The sequence below is a fragment of the Scyliorhinus torazame genome, chromosome 1 (genome assembly GCF_047496885.1).
Source record: "Scyliorhinus torazame isolate Kashiwa2021f chromosome 1, sScyTor2.1, whole genome shotgun sequence".
NCBI classification, from domain to species: domain Eukaryota; kingdom Metazoa; phylum Chordata; class Chondrichthyes; order Carcharhiniformes; family Scyliorhinidae; genus Scyliorhinus; species Scyliorhinus torazame.
In genome coordinates, this window is record NC_092707.1 from 137,841,145 (window position 1) to 137,853,319 (window position 12,175).

The 12,175-nt window shown below is 46.2% G+C and overlaps 1 protein-coding gene across 1 annotated transcript in view; it reads left to right on the forward strand.

Moving 5' to 3' along the window:
* The window catches only part of zmpste24 (zinc metallopeptidase, STE24 homolog), a 44,942-nt gene that overhangs the window by 8,806 nt on the left and 23,961 nt on the right, over positions 1-12,175 (forward strand). Inside the window, exon 3 of the mRNA XM_072500900.1 lies at positions 5,358-5,444. Within this exon, the coding sequence (XP_072357001.1) occupies positions 5,358-5,444 (87 nt within the window). The remainder of the gene's footprint in view (positions 1-5,357; positions 5,445-12,175) is intronic.

Below are 12,175 nucleotides of genomic sequence, written 5' to 3' on the forward strand. Positions count from 1 at the left end.
TCCTCCACTTCCTTCAGCGCCTCCCCTTGCTCTAACACCTCCGCCACTGCGCTCGCCACCTCTGTCCTCACCGGGGAAACTGGCTCCTCCACCAGCACACTCAAAACCTCCCTCATCTCCTTCCTCACCGTTTCCATGCATTTCGCAATCTGCGCCAACTGCTTTTCAAATTCCGCAGCCATCACCTTAGTTATTTCTTCAGCCGTAAGCAGTGCGGCCTTCCCTGGTGCTCCAGCCTTCATTTTCCTCGGTGACCCCACGGTGACCTTTCCACTCCCCGACGGACCTTCAGCTGTTTTTTTTTCGGCCGTTTTTTGCTCACCCTCGACATTTTTCTTTGTTTTTTTTTTCCCTCCTGTGTCTTCACTGTGCCTCCTCCGTGCCTTCTCCCTGCTTCTGCTGCCTCCGTGAACCCTGGTACCGGGCTTAAAGCCCCAATAATGGCGTTCCCGAACGGGAGCCCTCCATTGTGCGGCCGCCTCCCGCCCGCCGTCACCGGAAGTCCCGCCCTCACTTTTTTTTAATACTTTCACCAGCACTGGCCATTATTGTTTGAACCCAGGAAGTAGAAACGGCAGGGGAACTCGTGCATCTCAAAATAGATCATTTAAATTTAGAATTAGGTACCATGTGCTTTTAAATATTTATAATTAGCATTTGTAGCTGTCAACTGTTTAGTAAAACAACTTAACTTTCTATATCCTCAAAGTCCTTCTTTGTCATATAACAGAATGTTTTTTCTCTTCATGTAATATAAGAACATAAGAACTAGGAGCAGGAATAGGCCATCTGGCCCTTCGAGCCTGCTCCACCATTCAATGAGATCATGGCTGATCTTTTGTGGACTCAGTTCCACTTTCCCCCCCCCCCCGAACACCATAACCCTTTATTCTTCAAAAAACTATCTATCTTGACCTTGAAAACATTTAATGAAGGAGCCTCAACTGCTTCACTGGGCAGGGAATTCCATAGATTCACAACCCTTTGGATGAAGAATTTCCTCCTAAACTCAGTCCTAAATCTACTTTCCCTTATTTTGAGGCTATGCCCCCTAGTTCTGCTTTCACCCGCCAGTGGAAACAACCTGCCCGCATCTATCCTATCTATTCCCTTCATAATTTTATATGTTTCTATAAGATCCCCCCGCACCCTTCTAAATTCCAATGAGTACAGTCCCAGTCTATTCGACCTCTCCACGTAATCCAACCCCCTCAAACTCAGGGATTGTAGTACTGTAGGAGTTGAGTTAGAAACATGGTACAGGTAAAGACCAATTTTGATTGGGTCCGCTTCTGGAGAGAGTATGAATTAATGGAACCTTTGTTGTATGAGGATGTGAGGAGAAGTGCCACTGAAAGAGCCATGGAAACCACCTTGTCAAGCGCAATACTGTCAGTTGTCACAGTTGAGAAAAGAGGTTGACAGCAGGATGTCTCCATGGTGGAGCAAGAAAATTTAACTTCATTAGATCTATAACTTTAACTACATTAGATCTATTTTTATTGGGGAAAATATCTGGAGTGGAAGGAGACTTTATTTTTGAAACTGCAGGAAATTTATAGTGAAGCAAAGTATTTTGTGATCCATATGGGACAGAGGAGCCAAAGGATTTGATTCCAAGCCAGTCCTTGACCAGCAGCTTTGAGGGAAGATGTCCTTTTTACTGGTTATTGCAGAATTGTGAATCAGATTTGACAATTTCACTGCAAGTAGTTAGCCACTGGACTTCAGTTTTTGAAACGAGCCAAATTCTTTCAGAGGTTTCTTTTTCCTCTAATCATTATTTATAGAAGCTAACTATAGGATTAGGGAAAACCCCAAGGCATTCTATACTTATGTGAGAAATAAGAGGATGATCAGAGTGAGAGTAGGGCCGATCAGGGACAGTGGAGGGAACTTGTGCCTAGAGTTTGAGGAGATGGGGGAGGTCCTAAATGAATACTTTGCTTCAGTATTCACTAGAGAGAGGGACCTTGTTGCTCATGAGAACAGCGTGAACCAGGTTAATAGACTGTAACGGGTTGATATTAGGAAGGAGGATGTGCTGGAAATTTTGAAAAGCATCAGGATAGACAAGTCCTCTGTGCCTGACGGGACATACCCAAGGTTACTACGGGAAGCGAGGGAGGAGATTGCTGCGCCGTTGGCGATGATCTTTGGCGTCCTCACTCTCCACTGGAGTAGTACCGGATGATTGGAGGGAGGTGAATGTTGTTCCCCTGTTCAAGAAAGGGAATAGGGAAATCCCTGGTAATTACAGACCCATCAGTCTTGCGTCTGTGGTGAGCAAAATATTGGAAAGGATTCTGAGAGATAGGATTTATGATTATTTAGAGAAATATAGTTTGATTAAAGATAGTCAGCATGGCTTTGTGAGGGGCAGGTCATGCCTCACAAGCCTCATTGAATTCTTTGAGGACGTGACGAGACACATTGATGAAGGGTGGGCAGTGGATGTGGTGTATATGGATTTCAGTAAGGCATTTGATAAGGTTCCCCATGGTAGGCTCATTCAGAAAGTTTTGGGAATGGGATGCAGGGAAATTTGGCTGTCTGGATACAGAATTGGCTGGCCGAAAGAAGACAGCGAGTGGTAGTGGATGGAAAACATTCCGCCTGGAGGTCGGTGACCAGTGGTGTCCCACAAGGATCTGTTCTGGGACCTCTGCTCTTTGTGGTTTTTATAAATGACTTGGATGAGGAAGTGGAAGGGTGGGTTAGTAAGTTTGCCGATGACACGAAGTTTGGGGGAGTTGTAGATAGTGTTGAGGGTTGTTGCAGGTTACAACAGGACATTGACGGGATGCAGAGCTGGGCTGAGAAGTGGCAGGTGGCGTTCAACCTAGATAAATGTGAAGTGATTAATTTTGGAAGGTCGAATTTGAATGCTGAATGCAGGGTTAAAGGCAGGATTCTTGGAAGTGTGGAGGAACAGAGGGATCTTGGGGTCCACGTACATAGATCCCTCAAAGTTGCCACACAGGTTGATGGGGTTGTTAAGAAGGCGTATGGTGTGTTGGCTTTCATTAACAGGAGGATTGAGTTTAAGAGCTGCGAGGTTTTGCTGCAGCTTTATAAAACTCTAGTTAGACCACATTTGGAATATTGTGTCCAGTTCTGGTTGCCTCATTATAGGAAGGATGTGGATGCTGTGGAGAGGGTGCAGAGGAGATTTACCAGGATGCTGCCTGGACTGGAGGGCATGTCTTGTGAAGAAAGGTTGAGGGAGCTAGGGCTTTTCTCACTGGAGCGAAGAAGGCAGAGAGGTGACTTGATAGAGGTGCACACGGTGAAGAGAGGCATGGATAGAGTGGATAGCCAGAGACTTTTACCCAGGGTGGAAATGGCTGTCACGAGGGGACATCATTTTAAGGTGATTGGAGGAAGGTATAGGGGAGATGTCAGAAATAGTTTCTTTACACAGAGAGTAGTGGGTGCAGGGAATGCCCTGCCAGCAGAGCTGGTGGAGTCAGAGTCATTAGGGACATTTAAGCGACTCTTAGACAGGCACATGGACAGCAGTAAATTGAAGGGGTATAGGTTAGGCTGATCTTAGATTAGGATAAATGGTCTGCACAACATCGTGGGCTGAAGGGCCTGTACTGTGCTGTACTGTTCTGTGTTCTATGTTCTAACAGCATGATGTAGAGTGGGGGAGTGCTATTGAAATTAGCCCCAAGTATAATAATCTGGAGCGATTTAGAAAGGCAAACCAACTAGATAAGGTTCTTTGAGAACTTCTGATAAAGCAAATACTTTTCAAGCAGAAAGCAAGTAGAATAGTGTTTGGAAGATTTATGTAATTCTGTACCTACACCATTATGCTACAACTTCAAGCTTCCACAGTCAGATCAAAGTTTTCTAAAACAATTCCAGTTCATTCTCAGCAAGCTCTGCTGTGACGTTATACAAGGCAAAATCATTATTTACAAATGGATGCAACAAATGACAGGCTAGCAGTCTGGCCAACAGCAAACACTTGAATTGTAAGTTGGGAGTGTTCAAGTTGATCACTTTCTCTTCATTATAGAAATGTCTGGGCATGGAAACTAATTCATTTTTTGTGATGTTCTTAAGGAAAGGCAATTATAAAAATGCAAGCCCCCCCCCCCCCCGTCGAATAATTTCTCACATCTGAGGTCGATATATTGGTCTTTAAATGAAAGGTAACTTGCCTTTTGAGTTGACATTTTGGAAGCTATTTTACAAACGATAAGGGAGCAAAGGTGAAACTGGAAACAAAATATTAAGTGCTTGCATTCCGTTTCAATATTGGGTTATTTTGGGAACAATAGTCTAATCACAAAGACGGATATAACTGTAATATACTTGCTGAGTGGCTTATTTAGTTTGAATCCTGTATTATGCAAAGTGCAGAATCATCAAAACTGTCACACCCACAAAAGTAATTGATTACGAATGACAATTAGTATTCAAATTTACCCACTTGATCCTCGGGGGTGTTTTTTCCATCCATGTAAATAATCTTTTCTCTTCTCCTGAATGTGCTGTCTCATGCTATAAGATTTTGTCCTTGATGATCATTCTTCGATCAAGGTAGTGAGATCATCAGTGATATTCAACCCTGAGAGGAGGGCATTGAACTTGAATCTGATCTTGTCCATCTCCAACATGCATCTAATTCTGTCAACAGACCTTTTAAAAAAAATTTAGAGTACCCAATTCATTTTTTCCAATTAAGGGGCAATTTTTGGGTTGTGGGGGCGAAACCCACGCAAACACGGGGAGAATGTGCAAACTCCACACGGACAGTGACCCAGAGCCGGGATCGAACCTGGGACCTCTGCGCCGTGAGGCCGTAGTGCTAACTCATTGCGCCACCGTGCTGCCCATCTGTCAGAAGATCTGATGGGAAGCAGCAATGGGAGCCTTGATTGCTTTTTAACTCTCTTGCAGAGGGACATGATATGCAATGCAGTTGTGACATCTGTACTGTTGCTCCAGTTGAGGCCAGCTAATTACAATTAGGTGTTGTATATTGATGAAGAATCTACCCTCCGTTATACCAGATGTTAAGACATTGCAAATTCTCTTGGACTTGATCCAGAATAGAAAGCTAGCCAGTTTTGTATGCTAATTGGAAATTGAACCTTGGTGCTTCTGGGCTCTAGATCGGTTACATGCTGCTCTGTAGCTTTATTTCAAATAATTATGAACTTGGAACTGTTATAATGTACTGGAAACCTCCACCTCTGAGCACAGTGAACTTGTAACTACGGCCTGTTTGCTACAAGTATGATACCAAAGTAGTACAGGCGTATTTAGTACTAAACCATCTCCAGTAATAAATAATAGGTTTAAAGTCACACTTCTAAATGTGCTGTTCCTTTTTGCAGCTTATCCTTTTGCTGGGTGGAATTCCCTTTCTATGGAGACTATCTGGATACGTCATAGGACGCTTCGGTCTAGGATCCGAGTATGAGGTAAGTACTTGTAATTTTAGATGAATAGTTTTCCATTGTTGAATCATTTTGTGATGATTCCAGCCGTGAACCAAAATGAAAGATGTCTTCCATATCTAGTTTGTGGTCATGTGATTTAAACACTGCCTTTCATACAATCCCTACAGTGCAGAAGGAGGCCATTCGGCCAATCAAATCTGCACCGGCCCTTGGAAAGAATTGGCCATTCCTCCACCCTATCCCCGTAACCCAGAAACCCCACCTAATCTTTTGGACACTGAGGGGCAACGTAGCATGGCCAATCCACCAATCCACATGTAACCACTGTGCCACCATGCCCCCCTTTATTTTCTTTTTGCCCATAAGTATTGCATGCAGATAGCTTACAGCAATCTTTTAATTATTTTAAGGACTGAAATCTTAGGTTTCCTGATTAGAAAAGGAGTAGTGATTAATAATGAATGCTGTTCAGTTAGTTGGGTTGTTTAGTAAATTTCTTTTGAGTTTTATTTTTATCTCTCTCATCTCCTTCCCAGTGCCCTCCACTACCTTCCGTTAGTTGGGAATGAGTGAGTAAGTCAACATCCAGCTGTTTATATTGCTATCAAAAAGGGCAACCTTGAGTGAGGGGAGGCAGTGTGTGCTAACTGGGAGGATGCGGGGTAGTTTGAGTTTTTAAAAATTCTTTCGTGGGATGTGGGTGCCACTGCCTGGGCCAGCATTTGTTTGCCCTCCCAAATTGCCCTTTGGACTGAGTGGCTTGCTAAGCTCGTCACATGTCACATGTAAGCCAGGCAGGTTCAGATGGCAAATTTCCTTTGTGAAGCAGATGGGACTTTGCTAGCTTCATGGTCACAATTACGACTACCTTTCAATTCCAGATTTTTAAAATTATTCATAATTGAATTTAAATTCCACCAGCTTCCATAGTGGGATTTGAACCCACTGAAACCGTGTCCCTGGAGCAACAGCCTGGATAGCACTGCTGTCTCACAGCTCCAGAGACCCGGGTTCAATTCCGGCCTTGGGTGACTGTCTGTGTGGAGTTTCCACATTCTCCCCTTGTCTGTGTGGGTTTCTTCTGGGTGCTCCGGTTTCCTTCCACAGTCCAAAGATGTGCAGGTTAGATGGACTGGCCATGCTAAATTGCACATTAGTGTCCAAAGGTGTGCAGGTTAGGTGGTTAGTGCATGGGTTACGTGGATAGGGTGGGGGAGTGGGCCTAAATAGGGTGCTCTTTCAGAGGGTTGGTTCATACTCGAAGGCCAAATGGCCTCTTTCTGCACTGTAGGAATTCTCTCGGAATTGTATGTCAATTCTACGTCTAAGTCATGTCTCTGGATCAATAGTCCAGTGGATCTACCATTATGTGACTGTCTTCCCCAGACATTTTATTTTTATTTTTCCAATTAAATAGCAATTTAGCGTGACCAATCCACCTATCCTGCACATCTTTGGGTTGTGGGGGTGAGACCCATGCAGACACTGGGAGAATGTGCAAACTCCACGGACAGTAATCCGGGCCCAGGATCAAACCTGAGTCCTCGGCGCAGTGAGGCAGCAGAGCTAACCAGTGCGCCGCCGGGCAAATCTTCTCCATACATAAAAAGTAACTTCTATAACTTCAGTTTCAATGACTGAGATCCTTTTCCAGGCTAGGTTTGGGAATTTATAAGATCTTGATTTATCCCAGGTCGCTTTTCCAAAGCATCACTTTTAATTGTAATTGTATTTTTAACTCTGCAAAGCTGCAACGATTACACTATTCTTCCATTCAGAACATTAGAATTGAAGTTTTTTTTAAAAAAAACCATTTTATTAAGGCATTTATAATTTTATAACAATAAACGGTACAAATACAAGTATGAACATAGTGCAAAAAACATCTCTCCATCTCTCACTAATTCCGCCTACCCTCAAACCCCCCCCCACACCCACACCCATTGCCTCTGCTGACAGTTTAGTTTTCCGCGAAGAAGCCGATAAACGACTGTCACCTCCGGACGAACCCCAACGTTGACCCTCTCAGGGCGAACTTTAATTTTCTCAAGTCTGAGAAACCCAGCCTTGTCGCTAACCCAAACCTCTGATTTTGGGGGCTTCGAGTCCCTCCACGCGAACAATGTCCGTCTCCGGGCTACCAAGGAGGCATAGGCCAAGGTGTCAGCCTCTCTTGCCCTCTGGACTCCTGCATCTTCCAACACTCCAAAGATCGCCACTTCTGGCTCCGGCGCCACTGTTGTTTCAAGTAGCATGGATATGACACCCGCAAACCCTTGCCAGTATCCCCTAAGCTTCGGGCATGCCCAAAACATATGGATATGGTTTGCTGGCCCTCCCGCACACCTCACATACTTGTCCTCTATCCCGAAAAACTTGCTTATCCGGGCCACCGTCATATGTGCCTGGCGAACCACCTTGAATTGTATCAGTCTGAGCCTGGCACATGATGAGGACATGTTGACTCTGCTCAAAACATCCGCCCACAGACCAGCCTCTACACCCCCCCCCCCCCCCCCCCCCCCCCAGTTCATCTTCCCATTTACCCTTTAGCCCCCACCCCCCCCAGCTCATCTTCCCATTTACCCTTTAGCTCATCTGTCTGGGTTTCGTTCCACACCATAAGCTCTATGTAGATATCCAAAACCTTCTCCTCCTCCACCCCTGTTCTAGAAACTACCCTGTCCTGTATTCCTTGTGGCGGTAGGAGCGCAAAGGTCGAAACCTGCCTTCGCACAAAATCCCTTACCTGCAGATACCGAAACCCATTCCCTCCCGGCAATTCGAACTTCTTCTCTAAACAGGGAAAGCTCCCATCAATAAATAGATCTCCCATCCTCTCAATCCATGCTCTCTGCCATCTCCGAAAGTCCCCATCCAGCCTCCCTGGAACAAACCGGTGATTATCACAGATTGGAGCCCACACCGATGCTCCCTCCTCTTTCATATGCTTCCTCTACTACCCCCAGACTCTCAGGGCTGCCACTACCACTGGGCTTAATTGAAGTTTTACCAATCAGATTTTAATTCTAGCTCAAGAAGGTACTACTGCTCCTTCATACACCACCTGAGCTGAAATGGAATGATCTCCCCTCCTTGCTCAAAGATCCAGTTGCCTAAAACTGAGCGATTATGTGTAGCTGGCTGGTTAATTGTTCTCTCATTCCCAGTTAAGGGAAGGTCATGGAGCGATTAAAGAGGCACTTGGTATTTGCTGGGAAGGGAAGGTGGAAAGGAGAAATAAAATTACAAAAAATGTTCGCCAAAACAAAATGAACATCGTTTGGTGTTAATCTTTGCTCAGGGGATGGTAGCACTCTGGTTTGAATCAGAAATTTATTGGTCTGAGCCATTGATTTGAGAGCATCACCATCCACGATTGACATTCCAGTGCAGAGATTATGGCAGTCCTGCTCTGTTGCCGGTCCATATATTGAGTGAGATGTTAAACGGGGGCACGACCTGCCCCCTCAAGTGGATGTAAAAGCTCTGACAGGACCATTTAGAAAATGAACAATCAAATTCACCCAGCATCCTGGCCAACACTACTAAAACAGATTTATATCATGTCATCTGCTTCATTGCAATTTGTGTGAACTTATGTGAAATTGGCTGCAAGCTGTGAATCTCCAGAACTTGCTAGACAGTTAATACCGTTTTGCTGGATTGTTTGTTTTTTGCACAAACAGTATTGCCCTCATAGTCTCCGTTACTTTTAAAAGCTTGCTGGATTTATTATTTTTTTAAAATTCCAATAAAGGGGCATAGGGGCTGGTTTAGCACAGTGGGCTAAACAGCTGGCTTGTAATGCAGAACAAGGCCAGCAGCGCAGGTTCAATTCCCCTACCGGCCTCCCTGAACAGGTGCCGGAATGTGGCGACTAGGGGCTTTTCACAGTAACTTCATTGAAGCCAACTTGTGACAATAAGCGATTATTATTATTCTTAATTTAGTGTGGCCAATCCACCTACACTGCACATCGTCGGGTTGTGGGGATGAGACCCACGCAGACACTGGGAGAATGTGCAAAATCCACACGAACAGTGACTCCGGGCTGGGGTTGAACCCGGGTCCTCGATGCCATGAGGTAGCTGTGCTAACCACTGTGCCACTCATAAAGCTTGCTGGATTGACCCATTAATTGCCCGTTTAAGGGGCAGCATGGTGGCTCAGTGGTTAGCACTGCAGTCTCACGGCGGCGAGGTCCCAGGTTCAATCCCGGCTCTTGGTCACTGTCCGGGTGGAGTTTGCACATTCTCCGTGTTTGCGTGGGTTTCGCCCCCACAACACAAAGATGTGCAGGGTCGGTGGATTGGACACGCTAAATTGCCCCTTAATTGGAAAATGAATTGGCTACTCTAAATTTATTTTAAAAAATTAATTGCCCATTAAATTTGTTGCCGTCCAGTGATGGGGATGTGCTGAGCAGACGCACATCTCCTCCCAACTATTAACAAAAGAGTTAATTGTAGAAGAATTTGGCCTGAAAAAGCAATGGAAAATAACCTCAAGAGAGAAAAAGATACAGTCCAGAAGGTGCTGGTGAACGGAAGTTCGCAGGGCAGGCGAGAGGTTCGAAGTGGCGGAAAGGGCCACGACCAGCGGTCGGACGAGCCAGTGGACCCACGAGGTGAGGTGGAAGTCCCGGCTGCCCAAGAGCGGGGTAGGCCGGCAACCTGAGCACCGGCACTGGCACCAACCCCAGCCTCCCCCTCCCCACCAGAGGACGGGTGGAGGATCTTCCTTAAAAAGGAGCTGGACGCCATGAAGGAGGTTATAAAAAAATGAGATCCTGGTGGCGGTGAAGGTGGTGGTGACGGAGGCGATGGTCTTCCTTTAACGCACAATCAATGGCCTGGGAAAGAAAGTGGAGGCGCAGAAAAGACAATCCAGGACCTCGCATGAGCCTTGACGGACCAGAGCGACAGGATCGCCGCTCTGGAGGTAGAGGTGAAAAGGTTGGTGTCGGCCCAGGGAGTTTGAAGAGGAAGGTCGAGGAGCAGGAGAACAGGTCCTGGCAGCAGAACATACAAATTGTGGGCCTGCCGGAAGACATTGAGGGCAGAGACCCGACAGACTATATCGTCCATATACTGGGCAACCTAGTCAGGAGGGACAGTTTCCCCAACCCCCCAGAACTCAAAGGGCACACAGGTCGCTCATACCGAAGCACAAAGCAGGGGAGCAGCCGAGAGCGATTATAGCAAAGCTGCACCAATACCAGGATTGGGAAAGGATCCTGCGGTGGGCCAGGCAAACAAAGGCAAGCTTATGGGAAGGATACAGAATCTGGGTCTACCAGGACATTGGGGCAGACCTGGCAAAGAAAAGGGCTGAGTTTAACAAGGCAAAGTCAGCGCTCTACAAAAGTGGGTGCGATTTGGCATGTTATTCCCAGCCAGACTCTGGGTCACGTTCCAGAGTAAAGAACATTACTTCAACACCCCGGCAGAAGCAAACAATTTTGTGCAGACTAATGGCCTAGACAGAGAACAATCACGGCAGCAACAAAAGCGTGTCGGGCGAGGATCGTTGAAAAGAGACAGAATCAGAGACTATAGTCTTGACTATGTGTTTGCATGGGACTCTGAACAGAAAGACCGGGTACAGGAGAGAGTGAGGACAGGGAAAGCAGGCGAACAGGTGGAGAGGGGAATACAGGCAGTCAGAGAACACAGCGGCAGGGAAGGGGATTACGGGTGGGCAGTGAGGGGGAGACATGGGGAGGGGGGGCAGGGGGGAACAGAACGGGTAAAACGAGTTGGCAACTGGATTGGCTTGAGCAGGCAGGGAGCAGGCCGAGTAAACAAGATGATGCCGCAAACAGTCACTCTGGAGGGTCTCTAAACAAAGGGAAACGCGAACGGTGACCGTGGCCATTTTGGACAGTCCCCTAACAAAGGGAAACCCGGAGTGCAGAGGCCCGTCCACCAGGTAAGTATGGTTGATCCCGCAGGAAGGGGAGGACAGAGGATAAACCCCCCCCCCCATCAGGATAGTCACCTGGAATGTAAGGGGACTTAACGGCCCAGTGAAAAGATCCAGAGTCTTCACCCACTTAAGAAGCCTGAAGGCCGACATAATCTTCCTGTAGGAGACGCACCTGAGGGAAAAGGACAGACTGCTGGTAAGAAAGGGCTGAGTGAGACAGACGTACCATTCATGCTACGGGATGAGGGCTAGGGGAGTAGCCATACTGATTTGTAAGAGGACGAAGTTTATGGAGACCAGGACGGTTATGGACCAAGGGGGATGGTGCAGACTCCGCACAGACAGTGACCCAAGCGGGAATCGAACCCGGGTCCCTGACGCTGTGAAGCAACAGTGCTAACCACTGCGCTACCGTGCCACCCATAAAGACCATGAGTCAGGCAAGTTCCAAAACATTTTAACAAAAGGTGCAGGAAAATGTCAAAACTCATAAGACAGCCCACTGCAACAAGATCACCCTTATTACAAATAAAACCTTATGGATAATGTACCTGCAGTATAAAGTGGCCTTCGCATTTTCTCCTTTACTACATGCATGAATTTTCTTTTTGAAAATCCACACGAGTGTCGTCTGCACTTTGGGAAGTATCTTTTGTAGGTTTTTTTTGCCGTCAGTTTGCTATTCTGAACCCTCACTTGTAAAGCTATCATCTTGGGGATATAGAAGTCAACTTTTTCTTTCTGAAGTTATGTACAGATGGTGCTAAGAATCCTTTCTCCTCTCAGAATCATTATTGTGGTGCAACTTGTGCTTTCTAAAA